This window comes from Zonotrichia leucophrys, chromosome 4A (genome assembly GCF_028769735.1).
Source record: "Zonotrichia leucophrys gambelii isolate GWCS_2022_RI chromosome 4A, RI_Zleu_2.0, whole genome shotgun sequence".
NCBI classification, from domain to species: Eukaryota; Metazoa; Chordata; class Aves; order Passeriformes; family Passerellidae; genus Zonotrichia; species Zonotrichia leucophrys.
In genome coordinates, this window is record NC_088174.1 from 19,400,272 (window position 1) to 19,421,257 (window position 20,986).

At 56.3% G+C, this 20,986-nt stretch overlaps 1 protein-coding gene across 1 annotated transcript; it reads right to left on the reverse strand.

Moving 5' to 3' along the window:
• Nucleotides 1-629: 629 nt before the first annotated feature.
• ZIC3 (Zic family member 3) lies at nucleotides 630-4,155 on the reverse strand. Its single transcript, XM_064712770.1, has 3 exons — nucleotides 2,954-4,155; nucleotides 2,132-2,295; nucleotides 630-1,686 (listed from the first exon to the last, which is right to left on the reverse strand). Exons 1-3 carry the CDS (start codon nucleotides 3,993-3,995, stop codon nucleotides 1,504-1,506), a joined length of 1,389 nt encoding a protein of 462 aa, XP_064568840.1. The 5' UTR covers nucleotides 3,996-4,155; the 3' UTR covers nucleotides 630-1,503.
• Between the last annotated feature and the right edge of the window lie 16,831 nt (nucleotides 4,156-20,986).

Consider the following 20,986-nt stretch of genomic DNA (forward strand, 5'->3'; position numbering starts at 1 on the left):
CAGCCGGCGCCCTCCGGCCCACGGTGCACCGCGATTTCCACCGTCGCTCTGCTTCCTCAGGGCTCCTGTGCGACGCCGGTAAGTTTCTCGGGGGAGATGTTTGATCTCGATCCCTCTCCTCTCCTGAAGGCGGGAAGGATTTTCCGCATCCTAGTCAGAAATAAAAACAGAACAAAACAAACTAGACGATAACGGCGACAGTCCTGCCCGCCGCTCGGTCCTCCCGGGCACCCCCCGGCAAGCAGCCCGGTGTCGGCAGGCCGGTCCGGAACGGTTGCCCGGCCCTGCACCCCGCGCTGCGCCGGGCGCGGCGCCGCCCGGCCCGCTTCTCACCGGGTACTCACCCGCTACTCACCGTCGGGATCGCCCCGTCGAGGCGGCCCCCCTGCCCCCGTGGCTGCTCCGGCTCGCGGGCCGACCTCGGCCCGCTCGGAAGCCGCGGGGCAGCGAAGCCGCTGGGCGGTGGAGGGCGGGGACAAAGGGACAGCGGAGAGCGGCGGCGAGGAGGGGGCTTCCCCCGGCACCGCCGGCTCGAAAACAACGGCCCGGCCCCGGTGGCAGCGCCGGCCGGGCCCGCCACGGGACCCGCGGCTGCCCCGTGCCCCGGAGGAGGTCAAAAACGGCTCTTTCCAAAACAATAAACTTTTAATGCTAAAGCAGTTATAACCAAAAGCTGTACAGAGTTGGAATTTTTTTGTTTGTTTGTATTTTTTTGTTAGAAAACAATTTTTTCTCCCCCATAAATATTGTTCAGTTCCCGGCACTTTGTATCAATAATTAAATTACGAACGATAAATATGGCATCATGGGTATGTATTTACAAAAAAAGTTATTACAAAAAGGCAACTGTTATACTAAACGTCACAATCTGGGCAGAATAAACACCACATCCTCATCCTGAAAAATACTGACCGACCCCATCAGACGAGAATACATTCACAAGTGTAATGCTTGGAGAGAGAAGGAGAAAGAGAAGAGCAGAGAAAGAAGCAGCAGGAGAGCTAGAAAGGAAAGTTCAAGACATAACAGGACTTTGGCACGGTTTAAGACTGTAAGTTTAAACAATCACCACTAAGGCGAAGGAGAATTTTCATCCTCATGTCAACATCCCACCGAAAGAAAGAAAGAAAGAAAGAAAAAAAAACAAATTAAGAAAAATAAGTGGGGAGTTGGAGGAACAGAGACTCAGGCAAGGTGGGGGGGGTGAAAATCAAAGAAACGACTGAGACTGAAAAAAATGACAACAAAAAAAGAGAAATCTAATCCTGAGAAAAGGACATGGCTAGTCCAGCGTCTGGGCTTGCAAAAAAATAGTAATAATTATAATATAATAATAAAAGACCCCCCTCCGCATCCTGGCAGTTAAGTAGGTGTAGCCCTATGCGGTCGTCGGTGTGGAAACTCCATTTCCGTGGGAGCGAGCTGCAGTTGGCTTGATTTGTCCTTTTTCTTTCCTCGTTCCCTGTGCATTTGGTCCAGTCTGTGGCCGGGCAGCAGCTGCCTTCACACATACCACTCATTAAAATTGGGGGGCAGTCCAGGGTTATGGCCGGGGTTACTCTGCAGGGCGGCCGGCGGCGTTTTAGTGGAGTCCTTACTGCCAGCGGAGCCCACCGCAGGGGGGGTGGAGGACTCGTACCCCGAACTGGCCGCAGGGGAAGAGTCCGACCCCTGGGATTCGTGCACCTAAAACCAAGAGGCAGAGATGGGAGCGAGCTCGGGGCCTCCGCCGCCGCGCTGGGCTGCTCCTCCGTGCAGGAGGGGCACGGCGAGCAGCGGCCCAGCCCTCCCCGGCCCTCAGGCAGCCCGTGCCCCGCGACAAGCGCCGGCCGTGGCCCCCGGACACGGCTGCAGCATCCCAGCACGAGGGGCCGCAGCCACGGGCGAGCCTGCCCTCGCACAGCCCGCCCGCACCGGGCCCCGCTCCGCAACGCGGGCAGCGCTTGCACCAGGGGCAGCGCGGAAAGAAACTACGCCATTTCCCCGGGCTGTGCTCCAGCCACAGCCCAGACAGCGGGGACGGCTCGGGCCGCGCCGGGAACACGGAGCTCGGCCCTGCCCTGCTCCGGGGGAATGAGCCCTGAGCACACCAGCTCAGGGAGGAAGGGGCTGGAGCACTGCGGTGATTTACCTTCATGTGTTTCCTAAGTGAGCTGGGGTGGGTGTAGGATTTGTCGCACACCTTGCAGATGTAGGGCTTGTCCGAGGTGTGGACGTGCATGTGTTTCTTCCTGTCACTGCTATTGGCGAAGCGCCTGTCGCAGCCCTCAAACTCGCACTTGAAAGGCTTCTCACCTGTGAAATTTAGAGAGGGTGAAGGAGGGCCGTTCCCCTCTCCATCCCCACCCGCCTCCTCCCAGGACAGCAGCTGCCCTGCTCGCCCCACCTTATGGATGCACAAGCACCACCACAAATGAAGAAGGGGAAGATGGACGGCAAGATTTGTTACGTGTCGGGTAAATTTGGATCAGCCTTTATGACTTTTAACTCACCTCCCGCCAGGCCCACGCTGGGCTCCAGCAGGGAAGGCGGCTGGGCGAGCTTGGGAAAGGAGAAGACCCGAGATAAATTCAGCGGTTCGGACAGCTTTACAAGACCTACTCGAGGATACAAGCCAAAGTACGTTTGCTTCCAGCCTTCCCCCTCTCTTCCCTCTACCCATGCAGGAGGGCTGAAGGAAAGTCGGGGATGCAAATAAAAATACTTTGACAAAAGTATCGCCGATTTAATTAGAAGAGACGCCAATCAGGCCTAAAAATAAAAATAAAACAGGAGCGGAAGTCACCGAAAATGAGATTTCATTAGCATTTCTATGGTTCCCTCCGCTGCGGAGGCCGAGAGCGGAGGCAGCGCCGCGCAGCCGGCGGCCGCCGGCCCAGCCGGTCCCCGCAGCCCCCCAGAGCCCCTCGGAGCCCCCCGTCCCGGCGGGGGGACACACGCACACGGGCCTTACCGGTGTGCGTCCGCTTGTGAATCTTGAGGTTCTCGGAGCGGGCAAAGATCTTGCCGCAGCCCGGGAAGGGGCACGGGAAGGGCTTTTCCCCCGTGTGCACCCGAATGTGGTTCACCAGTTTGTATTTCGCCTTGAAGGACTTGCCTTCCCGCGGACACTCGTCCCAGTAGCAGATGTGGTTGTTCTGCTCCGGGCCCCCGACGTGCTCCATGGTGACATGGGTCACCAGCTCGTGCATGGTGCTGAAAGTCCTGTCGCAGCTCTTCTTGGGCCGGCTGAGCTGGCTCTCGTCGAGCCACTTGCAGGACAATTCTTGCTTGATGGGCTGGCGCATGTACCGAAAGAAAGCGCCGGGGCCGTGGTGGTGGTGGTGGTGATGGTGGGCCGCCACGTTCATGCCCATATTCATATTCATGTGGTTGTAGTTGTGGAACTGGGCGCCGGCGTAAGGGTCCGTGCGGGGGCTGGAGACGGCCCGATAGGGGTCCGGCCGCCCGAAGAGGTCCCCGCGCAGCCCCAGGTGCATCTGCCCGTTGTCCACATGCCCGTTGGGGGACGTGTGGCTGGGGCTCTGCTCGTGCAGCCCCGGGAAGAGCAGGTAGCCTGGGGTGTCCGGGATGCCGCCGGGGCCGTGCAAGCCGCCGGGGGAGCCGCCGAAGAGCCCGTGCTGCGCTGTGCCGGAGGCGGCGTCCGCGATGCCGGAGCCGCGGTTGCGGAACAGAAAGTCGCGGGTGGAGTTGAAGGCGGCGGCCCCGCCGTAGGAGGGCACCTGGCCGGCGTGGTGGTGGTGATGGTGGTGGTGGCCCAGGGCGCTGGCGTAGCCCGGTGCCTGCGGCGTGAATGCCGAGCTCTGCCCGGCGGCGAGGTCGTGCGGGGCCGCGTTCAGCTTGAAGGCGGCGGCGTGCGAAGAGTCCCCGAAGGGGCCCAGCCCCATGCCGCCGCCGCCGGCGTCGCGACCCGGCATCTCGTGGTGGCGGGGCGCCGCAAAGCCGCCCACCCCCAGCGCCGGGAACTGCGGCCCTCCGTCCAGCAGCATCGTCATGGGCGCGGGGCCGTCGGCGCGGCAGCAGCCTGCCCGCCCCCCCCTCCTCCCGCCCGCCCCCCAAAAAGTACAAAACCACCCCAAAATGCACCCCCACTCCGCCCCCCGCTGCGGGCAGGCGCGGTCCCGGCCGCGGGCGGGCAGCGAGGCGAGCGCTCCCCGGCCGGCACCAAAAACAAAACAAACAAACAACAACAACAACAAAAAACCAAACCAAAAAAACCCCCAAAAAATCCCAGAAACAAAACCACAAAACCCAAAACAGCCACCCGCCCCCCGCGCCGGGCCGGGCAGGGCGGCGCAGCAGGGCGAGGAGGCGCGGGGCGGCCGCGCTCCCGCTCGGCGCCGTCGGGGCACTGACGGGGCGCCCGTCCGCGCCTCGCACATAAACCAACCCCGGGCCAGGCCGCGCCGCGCCAATGGGGAGCCGCGCGCCGCCGGTCACCTGACCCGCCGCCCGCCGCCCCATTGGCGGCGCCGCGCTTGATTGGCACGCGCCCCGCGCCGCCGCGGCCGCTGATTGGGCGCGCGCGTCCCGCAGGTAGAGCGGGGCCGGCCGGGGGGGCCGGGGCGGCGGGAGCCCCGCGCGTGGGGCGGCCCCGCGCGTCCGGCCGTGTCCCGCCGTGTCCCGCCGTGTCCCGCCGCTGTACCGCCGCCCGTGCCCTGACAGCGCCGCCCCACGCCGTGCGGGATGCTCGCCCCAGGCGGCGCGGCGGGGAGCCGTAAAGCCGCTGCAAAGCCGCCGCGTTGATTCAAAAATAAAATTTAATTAAAAAAAAAAAGCTAAAGTCGAGGCTGTTTAGAGTTTATTTATGTATATATATATATATACACATTTATATATAATCATATATACTTTATATATCTGTTTTATTTTTCAGTCCATTCTTATCTTTACTGCTGAAACGCGGGAGCAGAGCCGCCCGCAGTGTGCGTGCCGAGCCCGCCGCTGCCCCTCAGCCCCGGCGCGCAGCGGGACCGCGCCGGGCTCACCCCGCCGGCCGAGGGCAGCCCCTTCCCCCTCGCTCCGTCCCCCACCCCCTGCCGGCACGCCGGCTCCGGTTGGCTTTTCCTACTCTCGTATTTTCTTTTCTTTCTTACTCCCTTTCTTTTTTTCTCCCTTTCTTTCTCTTTCTCTCTTTCTTTCTCTCTCTCTCATTTTTTCTTTCTTTCTTTCCCTCTTTCTCATTTTTTCCTTCGTTCTTTCTCTCTCTTATTTTTTTCCTTCTTTCTTTCTCTATTTTCCCCCCTTTATTTATTTTTTTTAATTTTTAAAATTTTATTTCGCAAGGGAAGCGTTCTGCCTTGGAATAATTATCGGTTGCAGACAGCGCTATAAATCCACTCATTTTCTGTTCTGGAAAGCATTTGCAAAGAACTATGGGGAGCAAGAGTGGAAATAAAAGGCAGAAAGAAAGATGGCTGTAATTGTAATATCCTGAGGTCTGCTGAGCCCCCAAGTCTGGCTATTGGGCAGGTCTCAGGCTCGCCGCCGGCTCTCTGCAGGAAACGTAAAATCTGATCAAGTTCAGAGACGCATTGAGAGCCCGCTTCAAGCAGCGCTTTATAACCGCGGCCCTTTCACATTCTTCCCCCAATCAGCCCCGGGAAAGGCTTCGTCTTCTTTATTTTAAGGTTTGTAGGGAGCGAGTAAAAGGAAAAATAAGAAAAAAAGAAAAAAAAAAAAAAGAAAGAAAGAAAGAAAAGAGAGAGAGAGGAAAAAAAAAAAAAAAAGAAACAGAAGAAAGGGGAGACAAAAAAGCCACCGATATAAAATCTCCCCGAGAGATAGCACCGGTACCCGCCAAACACTCAAATTTCCCAGGCCACAGCCGCCAAGAACAGTCCTAAAGTTGGAAGGTGAGTCCGCCGCTGCCGTTGGTGAACGATCGCAGCAGAGCAAGAGGCGGGAGCGCGGGGACCCGCCCTGGGGGACCCACCGGGGGCCCGCCCCGGGGGCACCCACCGGGGCACCCACCGGGGGCAGTCGGGGCCGCCTTTTGCTCTGCCCCGCACCCGCGGCCGTTCCGCGGGAGCCGAGAGGGCCGGCAGGACCGCAGCCCTGCCCGCGGCTCGGCCGGGAAGCCGGGACAGGGCCCGGGATAGCCGGTCACAAGCGGGGGATAGCCGGTCACAAGCCCGGGATAGCCGGTCACAAGCCCGGGATAGCCGGTCACAAGCCGGGGACAGCCGGTCACAAGCAAGCCCGGGACAGCCGGTGTGCATCCTGCGGCCCCCGGGGGCGGGGGGCGAGGCCCGCACCCCCCTTGCTGCTCCCCTGCTCTACCTGCCTGTCTCGGGAGGGCTGTGGCGGGGTCATTCATTACCTCCCGCACGTGTAGGGCTTTCTCGACAACAACCAACCCCACAATAAAAATTTAAAAAAAATAATTACAAAGAAAGAAAGAAAGAAAGAAAAAAAAGGCCGGAGGAGGGGGTGCAAATTCAATTATTCCCGTCAGCTGAGTGTCGGGGAGGGCAGCGCCTCTGAAGTCGCCGACCTGGAGCGACCGAGGGCGACTGACCCCTGCTTGTGCAGAGGCCTCACGTGCGGCATTGTGTCCCCAGTGCGGGGACGCGCCGGGGCCGGGGCCGGGGCCGGTGGCCGAGCGGCGCTGCCCGCACAGCTGCCCGCGCCACGCGGGGCTGCGGCTGCCCCGAGCCGCGGCGTGGGTGCGGGCTGGGAAACCCTCCGGCTCGGAGGGACCGAGCGAGTGCGGCTCCACGGCGGAGAAGCTTTTAAAAAATTAAACTTAAGTTGTTCTTCGCCTAAAGCGTCGGCAACGGCGCGAACACGGGGCTTCGAGAAAAACATCCCGAGGGCTTGGGATCGGGAAAAAAACGAAGCGATCGTAGCTTTGGACCAGAACTCCCCGTTTCGGGACGGTTTGGTGGCCACAGCCTGCCTAGCAGCTGTGTACTCGCGGATCGGGCTACACCAATTAACCTATAAATCTCTTTTTATACGTTTCCCACTTCTACTCTGCCAACTTTACCTGGGTGTGTTCACCCGGCAGCAGCCGCACTGGCGTTCTATCACTATTTACAGCCCATCGCTTCCTGATTGGAATTTGCCAGTTCGGGGAGCAAAAATTGTGTAAAACGAGATGGGGATTTTTGGGGGTTGTTTGTGTTTTTTTTAAATCATTGTCCGTATAGCCTATGATTGTTTTTCCCTTGCTGAGCTTTCGGAATATATGTGTACATATATAGAAATATATAAAATATATTTTGTACTTTATTTTATCAATTCAGTAATTTCCATTTTTATTCAGCGGTATTTCTGGCTCAATTCATTTTTCAGAAGTCAGGGTACCTCTCATCTCTTTTATTTAAAATCTATCTCAATTGCAAAGGCGAAAACAACAGCAACCGGAAAAGTAGTCTCCAGGCTCCCTTTTCCCTCCGTGCTCCCAACGCGAGGGGAAGGCAGAGGAAGACCCCCTGCGTTACGCCAAGAACAAATACTGTGCAGTTCTCCCACCTTTTTGTTTTGTTTTGTTTTGCTTTAGAGTGTTTTTGGAATTTAAGAGCTACAAAAATGTAAAATTCCCTGGGAAGCGTTGCGGGTGCCTCGGTGCCCAGAGCCCGCCGGGACCTCCGTGCCAGCTGCCCCGCGGGGAGCCCGGAGAGCCCGGGGCTGGGCGCTGGCCCGCTCCGGGGAGCCGTGCCAGGGAGGAGAGCGCGGGCTCCGGGCCCTCCAGCGCAGGGGGTGCCCACCCGTTATGGCAGATTTTCAGCGGGGCTGGGCAGGTGAAGTTTCAGCACCGGCCCCAGGAGCGGCAGGTCTGTGGGTCCGTGGGTTTCCCTCGTCCCTTACACCGAGGATGCGAGGAAAAGGCAGAACAAACTCGGGATAACAGCAACAAACAGCTTGAGCTACGAGCCGGCGGCGAGGGGAATATTCCATCCACCCTAAATAGCTTTTAAACCGCGCTGTATCGCGGTTAAATGAATATCCTTAACAAGCGTAAAGACAAGTAGTTTTTCTCCTGCCATAAACATATTGCATCTCCGGTGTAATTATATGCAAACCAGGAGCGAACGAGACATTTCCATTGTATCTGTCACTCAGCTGAGAGGGAAGCACATGTACATTTGAACTTCAGAGATCCGGGCTGGAGTAAACAGGTCTGAACTTCGGCAAGGGGAGGGGGCGAGGAATATCAAAGGCCAGACGAAGGCAGGCAGAAAGACCGGAGTGGCGAGGAAATGATCCTGCACCCCGGGGAGCCGGGCTGGCACCGACGCTGGCACCCTCGCCCGGGCACCAGGGTCTGTTGCTCGTGTTGTGGTGATGGGAGAAGTTTCCCCCCTAAAATGAAGATAACCGTTCAGCTGCGCGGGAAATATGCACCGGGCTCGGAAGCGAGTGGGAAAACCACAAGGACCGGTTCAAGTGCTGCAGAATAAATTGTGCCCTGTCGCCCAAACGGGGCCGAGACAAACCCAGGAGTAGGGGACAACGGGTGTCGCAGCCCTGCGGGGAGCTGAAGCGGCTCCCTGCACCTTGGGGTGCCCACGCACCGGAGTCACCCCCGGAAGGGCCACCCTCTGGAAGGGGAAAGCACCCACTCCTCATCTCCCCCATCCCCTACCGCTCGCTAAGCCGTCGTTGGGAGGAACAGTGCAGACCGGGCAGGGGGGAAGCCGGGGCCTCGGCGCCCCGGCCCGGCCGAGAGCATCCGCACCCTCCGGCCGCCCCCTTGAGAACCCCCCCACGCCTCCGAGGAGCAGAGAGGCTGGGGGGAAGCGGCGAATATCTCAATCAGCGAGGAGGTGACCTGTGACCCGAAGGGTGGCTCTATTGTCCCGCTGTTGCGGGGGACACAGACTTTAGGCAGCCTTTCTGCGTGACTGAGCCCTGAGGGGCAACCGCAAGCCCAGGGCTCCGGGGAGGCATCCCGGCCTCGGGAGTCGCCGGGCCGGCAGCGGCTGCCGGGGCAGAGCCGCCCCTTCCCCGGCGTGCCGAGGCCGCTGCCTTTTCGCCCCGGCTGTTTCCGAGCCCGCGCCCGCAGTACGCGGCCCCCTCCTGCCCCGGGCCTTTCTCCGGGAGCCGGGCGAGGCTGGGCAGACCCTCCCCGCGCAATGGCGAGCACCGGGGGGACGGAGAGGCCCCGACGGGTGACCCTGGTCGTGCCGAGTTGGGGTTTGACATGCAGAGATTCTCCGAGGAGCCGAAGGGGATAAAGCGGGAGGAAGAATAAGGAGGGGTTGTCCCGGGAGGAGCCCTCGCCCCGGTTGTTCAGCCGGTCGGCCCCGTGAGCGCGGCGGGGCCGGGCGCGGGGCGGCGCTGCGGAGCGGCCGGGCCTGCCCCGACGGCCGGCGAGAGCCCCGCGCTGCCCCCGGCCCTGCCCGCGCACGGGGGATGTGGGGCAGCACGGGGGATGTGGGGCAGCACGGGGGATGTGGGGCAGCACGGGATGTGGCAGGCACGGGATGGGAGGGATGTGGGGCAGCACGGGGGGGATGTGGGGCAGCACGGGGGATGTGGGGCAGGCAGGCACGGGGGATGTGGGGCAGCACGGGGGATGTGGGGCAGCACGGGGGATGTGGGGCAGGCAGGCACGGGGGATGTGGGGCAGCGGAGTGGCAGGACAGACGGGGGATGTGGGGCAGCACGGGGGATGTGGGGCAGCACGGGGATGTGGGCAGCAGGCACGGGGGAGGGATGTGGGCAGCACGGGGATGTGGGGCAGGCAGGCACGGGGGATGTCGGGCACAGCCCGGGATTGGGGCAGCACGGGATGGGCATGCAGCACACGGCTCTGTCCGCACACCCCCCCCCCCTTCCCGGGGCCTCACAGCAGGTGACACGCACCAAACCTCGGCAGCCCCGTCTCTAGCTGCCGAGGGTCACCCCCGGGGAGATGCCGAGCTCCGGGAAGCAGATTCCAGCCCATCCTGGGCACCGTCCTCAGCCTGCTGCGGGTCCCTGAGGCGGCTGCGGGGACAGCCCGGGGGTGCCGGGGCTCCAGCGCTCTTCTCCTTGCCGGGAGTCCCAGGGGAGAACGCGGGGTTTCCTCTCGCTCCCGGCTCTTCTCCCCCAGCACTGGGCACAGCCGCGGCCGGAGCTGCAGGGTGGGCAGCGGGACTCGCCCTCCGTGTGGCCCCGGGCGGGAGCTGCCGCGGCCGGGACTGCCCGGAGCGGAGCCATTCAGGGCTCAGGTGGGATCTGAGGGGGTCTCAGGTGGGCCCGACACCGGGGCTCGGCTCACGCCCTCAAGCGCGGCCCCGCGCATCGGCGGGCACACCGGCAGCGGGCACCGTGGGCGTCTCCCGCAGCCGGCATTCCAGTAAGACGGGGACACGATTTCGCCAGCCCGGATGATGTGTTGGAACAAGGTGTTGGACGATTTAAATATTTTAAGCATTAAAACGACAGAATTTTCCACGGCTCGTCTTTCGCCATCCTCTCTCCGGCCGCATCGCCCAGACTCTCCCCCAAAGGCCGGGGGTTTCCCCAGGGTGTCGGGGAAAGAACCGAGCTCCCCTTCGCTCTCCGGCCCGGGACACATCCCCGACGGTCCCCTTGGGTGACCTGCTCATCCCTTTTTCTCTTGTGTTCTTTTCCTCCCTGGGCCAGGCGGCGCCCCCGCACAGCTGTGGGTCTGGCCCTCTCCTCCTTTCGCCCCTGCCCCACTCGTTTGGCCAACGACGGCAGCGCTCCGGGGCCCCTCCAGCCCGCAGCCCCGACGGGCTCCGGCCGCCCCGGGCGCCGTGGGTCAGCGGGACTGGGCAGCCGTGGCGCCCGGGGGAACCGGGCTCAGCCCTCGCACGCTTCCCTGGGTTAAATAACCCTGCAATAGGAGCCGCTTTCACCGGCAAAACCCGCTCGAAGCTTTGGGGCCAAGGCGGGTGAATCGCAGCGGTGCGGGTGGGGCGAGGGCTTCTGCCCCAGGGTCCCCCTGTGCGCGGCTCCGGGCTGGCACCGGGGGGCTCATCCCCTGCCTGTGCCCGCGGGGCTTCGGGGACAGCCGGCTCTGTTCTTGCTGCCGATATCCCCACGCAGACGCCCCCTCGGGTCTGGCTCCCTCCCTGCTGCATTCTCGGTAGGGAACACCCCAGGCCCCGCTCTGCGGGCGCGGGAGCGCACCCCGGGCGCTGGGGGCAGCCGCGGCCCCCGCGGGACGGTGAACCCGCCTGCAAACGATGTGCTTGCCACGGGGTGAGGGAGCCGAAGCCTTTTAAAGGACTTTTATTTCCCTAGCTGGAGAATCAGTTCCGTAACGAGAACCTTGTCGGGCAGAGGCGGGGCAGACGGCGGTGGAAAAGGTGCCTCAAGTGACCAAACCCGGAGCGGGCAGTGCCGGCGGGAGGGAGGGCTTGCGGCAATCTGGGCTTCGATGAGGACTGCACCAAAATTAAAATTAAAAAAAAAAAAAAAAAAAAAGAAAAGAAAATAAAAGAAAGAAAGAGATCAAGAGAGAGAAACCAAGATAAATCCAAAACGCAACCAAGCAAACGGAAAGCCCCATGGCAGCCCAGATGAAGGCAGCTCTGTGCCCTCGCTGCGTTTCAATTCTCTCGGCGGGGCTGCGAGCCCGCGGGGCCGGCGGTGAGCGCTGCGGGCACGGCTGCCCGCGACACTCCACATCCTCTCAAGTTTTCAAAGCCAGGAAACAGCCATTTCCCGCTACCTTCGCCCGTTCCCCAATAGCTTTCAAGGAGTCCACGTTTATTTTAAAAACTCTTCTGAGAGCCGTAGTAAATTGAGTTTGCTTGTAGCTACAAAGGAGAAAGTTAAGCATTTGTCTATGTTGTTGTATAGGCAGCCAGTTGTTTTAATTAAAGGGTGGGGATCCGTGATATATACACCAGATAAAAGCAAATGCACAGAATAAACTAATTAAAACATTGTGTTTGGAACACATTTTATTTCTTTTTTTGATCTTAGTTGTGTTTTAAAGAAATGTCAGCGCACTATAAAGCAACCTTATTTCCCTTATAGTGTGCGGCGCTTTTCAAAGGCTAGTGTGATATATTTTAGAAAAGAAATCCCGCTGTGAAAGCTTGCGTGTCTTCTCTTTACCAAACTAAGCTCTTGTCAATCATGCCAAGGCATAACCAATCACCAAGTCCCTTTTTGGAAAGCAGCTCATCCCGCTGTGCTTTTATATATCACACCGCAGCATGTTTAGATGCATTTTTACTATCACTTCAGGAGCGGTGACTGATGAGAGCGCAGTTACAGTACCGGCTTCCCCAAACGCCGGAGTTATTAACAATTTGCCTGGCTATTGTGTGCGTGTCTTTCTCTCCCTCCTCCCTTTTTCCTGTCTCACGTTGCCTCTATTTGTCATGGACACGAGGATGCAGGGGATATCGGGGCCGGGGGTGGCGGTGGGGGTTGGCTTACCGAGGTGCCCATCACCTGCCCGGGAAGGGGTGCCAGGATGCTCCGCGGCCGCGCAGCCGCGGCTCGGGGCTCTCCCCAGAGCGCTGTGCAATAATGAGGACGCCCCACCTTGTAACGCGCCCGACCTTTCCACGCCCGGCCGAGGGGAGCCCCGGGGCCGCCGTCCCCGTCCCGCCGCTCCCGAGCCCCCGCGGGTCCCGCTCCGGGCGGGGAAGGGCGGAGCGCGGCGAGCTGTGTGTCGGGACAGGAGCCGCACCGACACGGATCGCGACAGTACCGCCTGTACTGCCTCTCTCCTGTAACGCGCAGCCCCGAAATCGTTGCAGGGGCGCCGCGTTTACCTCTTGATCCCAACAGCAAGTGAGGGAAAAAATAGACGTTTCTTCTTTTTGCTGAATTTCTAGACCCTAATTGAAGACAAGTGGCAAATGGTTTTTATTAAAACCCGCCTCCAGTTCCGGGCGTTTCCAGACAAACTGTGCAAACCTCTGGCATCGCGCACGTACAGACACATCCAATATTTCTCTGTTCAGTAATATATCAATATCATCTGGTTTTGTATCTCTTTCCAGGCTCAAATTTCAGGGACTCGGTTGTGCACAGATCGCCCCGGCGGGTCCTTTGATGTGACCATGTCAGAGACCACAGGAAGGGGAGTCGGGAGGGACGGCCGTCCCCGACGCCCCTCCGCCTTCCAAGGCAACCTGAGCATAAAGACAGCCGATGCTCAACGTATTTGCAGAGATCCCCCACCTTCCTCCATCATTTTATCTCACAAGATTTCGCACCGTTCGTTTGTGGGAAAAGACTGCCCCTTCTCCCCAGACTTTGGGGTCTCCCATGGTCATTGCGCTGGTTTGGCCGTACCGGGAGACACGAAATTATTTTGTCATTTGCCTCAAAAACGGGGCGGATGCGGGCATTTATTTCTATTTTATTTCTCGTTTAACTCTGAGGCGGTAGCGGCTGCTGCATCACACCCACCCTGAAAAGAGAATTACAGGTGCAAATGGACCTGTGGCATACTGGTGCAGGGGAAAAAACTAAATATATATTATATATATTATTTTTTATTCTTTCAATGCCTGCCACTTCGATGCCGGGAGCCACCCCATGCCCTCCCATTTGCCCTGCAGGAAGAAGCTGTCGGGCATCCGCGTTGTTGCTCCGCATCCGTGGGAAGCCCCTGCGCCCATCCCGCTCGCCCGCAGCGGGGCCGGAGAACCCCATGAGCCCCGAGTCCCCCCATCCCAGGACCCCCGGAACGGCGCTTGCTGGAAGTGGGGGCCGAGCAGGGAACGCTGCCGGCGATGCCACAGCCCTTCCTCATCCCGCACAGGGGTCTGTGGCTTCCAGCCTCACCCGTTGTGTCGTGTTCCCCCCTAATTAGCATTTTTCTTTTTTAATTTCGTCCCCGTCAGGCAGAGGAAAGGTCTCCCTTTTGTCCTGCATTTCCGCCTTCCCCCCAAAATTTGTCTCTTTGACCCTCCCCAAAAGCGATGCTTTGAGCCGCCCTCAGGGTCATGAGATGGGACCACGCAGAGCCCCACACGTGTGCCAGAGCTGCCGTTGCATTTCTGGGAGTCTCGCACTGTTGCTCCCTCCCCAGATCTCTGCCCAAGGGGACTTTGTGCCCCTTCACCCAATGCCAGAGGGCAGAATTGGAGCCGGGGCTCTCGGGGTGTGGGTAGGAACCGCGCTGAGAGGAGGGGGCTGCAGGGGCAGGGATTGCAGCTGGAGGGCTGCAGGGGACAGGAGGCACCTGGACGGGCACGCGTCTCGCCCGTTTAGGACACCAAAGGCCCTGGAAGGGAAGGGCAGTGCCCCGATGCGGCACTCGGCAGGCTGGGGCTGGGGGCAGCTCCCCACGCTGAGCACCAGCCCCGCTCCTGGGCCAGCCTGAGCCCAGCGCAGACCCTGTGTCACATGCCGTGAACCAGAAATATCGCCCTTGCTGCCGCACCCGGGGGCTCAGCACAGACACGCCAGGGGTGCTCTGCCTGCCCAGGGGCGCAGCGCTACCACAGCTTTGTTGGCAGAAGGAGAAGGGACCCTGCAGCGAAAGCACCTCATGGAATCACAGCAGAACAGGTACAGAGGCAGGTGCCAGGAAAGATTTAGCATCACCTGCACAAGCCTGCCAAAGAAGTTGTTATTGGGTCTCCAATACCGAAAAGATTAACTTTAAAACAGTTTTCAAATATTGCTGTTTCAAAATGCTTGATACCTCCCCCCTCCGTAGCTTTGCATTTCCTGAACCTTCACAGGACAGAGATACACTTACTTGGCTTTACTTGGCTTTTCTTCTCTAAATAATTATTTTAGCAAATGTTCTTTTTTTTTTTTTTTTTTTTAAAGGCAACCACCAAAAGAACACCTAAACCCCAAAGGTAAAAATAAGCATGCAAAACTAATCCAAGATGTGGCAAGAAATAACACAAGATAACCTTCAACCCAAAGATCCAAGCAGCAAACACAACACTAAAATCAACCTCCTCAAATTCAGGGGGAAAAATAAAATCCAGCTCATAGTCAGAACTAGAAAACCTTAGAAACAACCGTTTTAACAGCTTCCTCGCACATCGCCAGGAGGGCACTGTACAAGTGTCCTTTGCTACTGCTGTGAGTCCCTGCCGGCAGCACGCAAGGTGAGAGGCGGCCGAGTGGGACACAGAGTGCACTGGGGCGGGTGCCCCCCTGGGTGCCCCCCTGGGTGTCCCCCAGCTATGCAAAGTGCGGGATGCTCACCCTAGACAGGGACACAGCACATCACATTCTGCTGCTGCAGTGCAGCGTTTCACTTCCCAACAGCAGCAGAAGTATTGATTCCTCTAAAAGGTAGGATTTGGGCAGTGAGGTCTTTAGCTCATTTTTCCAGGTGAACAGTTTTCCACCTCTCCCCTAGCGCCGGGTTTGGGAAGAGAAGCAGCTCACAGCACGGCAGCTGCTGCCAGGAACTCACACTCTCCATCTTGCAGCAGCATCAGCCCCTGCACGAGTTATCTGTAGGTTACCCAAAGCTCCCCATACAGCACAGCCAGCTGCTCCAGCAGGGAAACTTTCACCACGAGGGACACAGGACAGCCCAAAAGCAAAGCTTAAGTACTTTTGAAAGAAATCTCTGTGTCAAATACTTCAGAGAAAGCCTGACGATGCAAGTGCAGTAAACCAGTGGACTGGAGTCATGCTGGAAGTGCAGCTGTCCCTTTGCTGTTCCAACCAGCAGCGTGCAGAAAATGCTGCACTTTCCTTCCATACACAACCATGCCCTGCAAAGCTCATCCCCTCAGTTCCACGCCCAGGTTTAATTTCCTCCAGCCAGTGGTGCCCCTCACCTGCCGGCAGCCGAGGCAGCGCTGAGCGGGTGTATATTGCATTGTATATTAGGAATGAACTGTGCAGGTGTGCAGTGCTGAGGTGGGGCAGCACGGGCCTGATCTGGCTGCTCTCACCCAGGCTGGGGGTCAGAGCTTAGACCAGAGTAAATCCCCCAACCCCACACTGCCATGGAGCTGGGATGATTTGTGCCCCTTGGCTTTAATGAAGATTCAGCTGGAGGAAAGCAGGCAAAACATTGGACTGGTATCTGGAGAGATGGAAACAGGATTTCTAGCTTTACATTGGAAATTATATCAATTTCTCATATAAATTTTGAATTTTCAATACATTCATGTTAGATTGCCTTCTTCAAAAGTTCAGATTTTCTTGCTGCAAATCATTTTACATACACTTTTAATGTGAAGATAGGAAACCAAAACCTTCCAAATCTGTCCACCTGCGACAGTGTGTCAAGGAACAGTGTACAAATGGCCATGCTGGATTTCTTTTTCGTGGGGTGAAAATTAATTTGGGGTCCTCAAATCCTCATCGGGAAGAAAATAATGTTTAAATAGAGTGCATGGCCTGAGCTCTACAGCCATTCCCAACTTTTGCTGATATTGTTGGCACTTAGATGGATAAATACCTTTGGAAACAGGGTTCTGGGGCCCAGAGGATGAAGCTGAGTGTGCTTTCAGCCTCACTAAATCCCAGGCAAGAATGAATTTTTTGGAGGTGCAGATGTTGGCATTATGTAGCCAATATTTTACAGATGCTGTTGTATAGTTCTGTTACGTTTCTTCATAAATTCAGCATCATTTTGTATTTTTTATTGAACTCCAGAGAGCAGACAGAAAGATTATTTGGGTTGGAAAGTTTTCAGGGTATGAAAGCAAATTATACTCAGAGCAACTGTGGTATCACTATAGTAATATATATAATTATAATAATTTCCACCGTGAGAATTAGGAGCTGCATAAAACAGCAGCAAAAAAATTGGTGTTTAGAATAGAAACTTGGCACCAAGTTCTTTCTGCAGCTGCTGCAAAACAGCACACATATCTCACCGCAGGACTAGTGCTATTGTTTTTTAACGGATTACATTTTATTAGATTTTTGAAGAGCGTTCACATCATAAAATATATGCAGGAAGTACTGTGTATGTAAAACACAGCCACATTAATTATGAAAGCTAGTAAATGAATCATACATTACTGCAAATATATTATGCATTGCTTACATCTCTTTGCCATGGCATGTTTGCACGATAGAAATAGAAACTAGAAAGGAAAGTCGGTAGAAAAAAAATGAGAGAAAAAAAAATCAGTTGAGGAGGCAAGAAGAAAGAGGAAAAACACAGAGGGAAGATGTGATACCAGCATGACCTTATTTTTATATGAAGTCAAACTAATGACCCTTGTGATGTTTGAGTACCTGGGCACTGCAAACATGTGAGCCAGGGAACTCACAGGGTGATTTCTCTGATGAAGATATGGGTGATTTTGATAAGAGAATCAAATGGCCTATCTCACACAGCATTGCTAGGGCTTATGTATTTCTCTCTATCTTTCACACAATCACGTGCCTGGTTGCAGATTTTAGCAAAGAGTTAGTGGTGTATTGTATATTAGGAATGAACTGGCTTTTTATGATGATGACTTATTTCCTGCCAAATTTGCTTTAAGAAACCACTTCAGTTCCATGCACAAGACTTCATGTTGCTTTGATTTATTACCCAGGATATAAATGGGGAGCTGTCTGGTTATAGAGGAATTCAGAGCAAAATTAAATTTTTCTCCTATAGGAATAGCACAACTATTTCATGCAGCCAAAACACATTATCTTGTCTGTAAAACCCTCGCTGTATGTTCAGATATATTAGATGGGGAGGAGATGCACACCATGAGCCTGCCGAGATAATACACACTCGGCTCAACTCGCAGCCAAATCACGATGTGCTGTGAGGCTGTGGATGCATCTTCAAAACTGCAGAGCAGGCCGCTCAAATGTGGGAAAACACAAACCCTCGGCAGCGCCGACCTCCGTCCTGCCCGCGCTGGGGTCCGTGCTGGTGTGGGAGGGAAGGGAAGGGAAGGGAAGGGAAGGGAAGGGAAGGGAAGGGAAGGGAAGGGAAGGGAAGGGAAGGGAAGGGAAAGGGAAGGGAAGGGAAGGGAAGGGAAGGGAAGGGAAGGGAAGGGAAGGGAAGGGAAGGGAAGGGAAGGGGAAGGGAAGGGAAGGGAAGGGAAGGGAAGGGAAGGGAAGGGAAGGGAAGGGAAGGGAAGGGAAGGGAAGGGAAGGGAAGGGAAGGGAAGGGAAGGGAAGGGAAGGGAAGGGAAGGGAAGGGAAGGGAAGGGAAGGGAAGGGAAGGGAAGGGAAGGGAAGGGAAGGGAAGGGAAGGGAAGGGAAGGGAAGGGAAGGGAAGGGAAGGGAAGGGAAGGGAGCTGCCCGCAGAGCCAGCGCTGGCCAGCCCAGCTTGCTTTTGGCAGCTGTCTCTCTGGAGCTGAAGGTGTTTTCCGAGCTGGTTATCCCGCGGTTTGCATTCCGCCGAGCCCGCAGGGCTGTTTCTGCCGGCCGGAGCGGGGCAGCGGCCGCAGGGAGCGCATCTGTGCCCCGCGCATCCCCGCTGCTCTCATGTGTCTGCAAGGCTCCATCGCAAACTGCGAGAGGAACACCATATCCAGTCAGTCTGGAGTTAAAACCATCCCCGGCTCTGCCCAGGCAGCGGGGGTCCGCAATCCCAAACCCAACTTTCACTCAGTTTAAGGCGTTGATTGCAGGCTCAATCTGGCACGCACACATCCTGCTGAAAGCGCTGCTCCGCCCTCTGCTCGGCGCTCGCTGCGCTGCCACGGCGCTGCGGGGACACAGAGGCCGGGCTGGGCTGCCGGAGCCGCTCCAGAGAAGGGCAGCGGAGCTGGTGAGGAGGGCTCTGGGGCACAGGTGTGGTGAGAAGCAGCTGAGGGAGCTGGGGATGTTCCACCTGGACAGAAAGAGGCTCAGCAGGGACCTTCCCATTCTCTGGAACTACCTGACAGAAGGCTGTACCCAGACGGGGTCCATCTCCTCTCCCAGGCATCGAGTGACAGGATGAGAGGAAATGCACCAAATTGTGTCAGAGGAGTTTTAGACTACAGATTAGGAAACATTTATTCACTGTGAGAGTTCTCAATCCCTGTCACAGGCTGCCCATAGCAGTGGTGGAATTTCCATTCCTGAAGGTATTTAAACGACCTCGTGGAACCTGGGCATATGGCTTAGTGGTGGACTTGGCAGTGCTGGGTTAACTGCTGGATTTGATGATTTTAGGAAGATTTTGCAACCTAAATAATTCTATGGTTCTGTTAAACTGTCCTGAAGTCTTTCACTTTTGTCGTATATTAAAAGGACATTTCCATTAAACAATTCATGCTAACAAAACCCATGGAGAAGGTTGCTGAATTTTACTAGAGGAAAATCTTTGAAAGAAGGAGATGTGAAAAAGGGAGTTTGAGATGTGCTAAACCCAAGGCCCTTGCTGCTGGTGATCTTTCTGATAATTGCAGTCAAAGAGCTCTGCTCAATAACCTGCCTCATGTAGCCCAGTGACCAGGACTGTTCTGGCACCTACACAAATAGTTCTGAGAAACATTCAGAGTCTTATGTCTGTTCATATTGCCCTCCATGTCTGAATAGCCAAAAAAGCTAGTTGCACTTTCATTTTGGGGTTAGATCTTACATCACATCTCTGAGATGAAATATAGGAGAAATGCTGGCTGGAAGGGACCTCTGGAGGTCTTGAGTTCAGCCCCCACCAAAGGCAGGGCTAATATCAAGGTCAAATCACAATAAGCTTTTTACAGTACACAGTCTGGAAAAGCATGAAGGAATCACAATGATCTCCTGCTCCCCAGGTGACTTTGGTGAGATCTTCAACATTAAATTCTGGGACCTGATGGACTCTGCAGAACATCCCTCTTCCTCAGGATGTAAATCTGGCCTGCTTACCATGATCAGCTACAGAAGTCTACCTGGCAGGGGATGGTTTCAGTGCCATTTAATACTGTTTGGCTCATATTATTAAAATTGCAAGGAAGAATTCTGGGATGTTGGCTGCAGGAACCAGGGGGTGGTTGCATCAGGGAGGCAGGGGTGTGGACTGGCACTGGGCTCCATCCCTCCTTGCCTTGTGAGGCTCTGGTGCAAAACCAGAGCTCTGCTACCTTCTGTCTTATATTTCCACCACCTTAGAGTAAGAAAAATAAAGCCTTTAGAAGATTTCCACTAGCTCCAGGCAATCTAGAACCTTTGCCAAAGAATTACATAGAGGCAGTATTAAAAAGCAGGGCTTTCTCTGAAGTCTTTTAGACACAGAGGTTGCAACCAACACCCTTTCTGGCAGGCAGGGAAACCAATGTACCATCAGGACCCCATTTTGTGACTTACAGAGCCTGTCAGAAAAGATCGATAGTTGGCATGGTAACAAGCTCATTCCCCAAGAATAGAGCTCCTTTTTATTAAATTTGGCTGGCTATTGATCAGTTCCTGATCCACGTATCAAAACATGACAAGCACTTAATGACTCACAGATTTTTATTGAGGCAAATAAAAAAATAATAATATCATGAGGCAGCTGGGGCTGCAGCCTGCTCCGGAGGGCGGCTGTGCTCAGGTCCGGGCGCAGGTTGCAGACTTGGAAAGCCAGCACAAATGTAACCTACTCATGTCAATTCCAAAGCCTCCTTTGCCCTGCCATGGAGGTCTCTTGGAGCAACATCCCCAGCAAGCAGCTTTGTGCCGTGTGGGATTTCATCCCTCCTCCCCACCTGCTCTCCATGTCTTGCTACTGCCTGCTGACAGTGGCTCCCTCCCCACAGCTCCCAGCCCTCCAAACCCAGGGGTTTCCCAAAGGATCCTTTTTGGACCTTGAGCATTTTCCGTCCCCAGTGGGCTCCTGGTTCCCACAGGCAGCACAGCTGTCTCACACTGCAATGAGGCAACTGATGCAGTCAGCCCACGCAGATTTGCTGATAGCAGGTCAAAAGGTTGTGTTAAATTTATTTATCCTGGTCCCCCCTGAGCAAGGCTGTTTCCTTTGCATCCCTAAGCACATGGCCACAGCCTAAGCAGCAGCTTGGCCATTGCTCACAGCAGCCTGACATCTTGGGGGTCCACACACCTCCCATTTACCATTCCAGGGACAGGTAGCTCTGCTGTGGCACAGTTTAAACCCCTCAGCCTTCCCACTGGAGGGATATAGTCCCTCAGCAAGATGATTTGCCTGTTCAAATTGCTTTAACATGCATTTACATGAGAGATAATAACAGCTCCAAAGGCT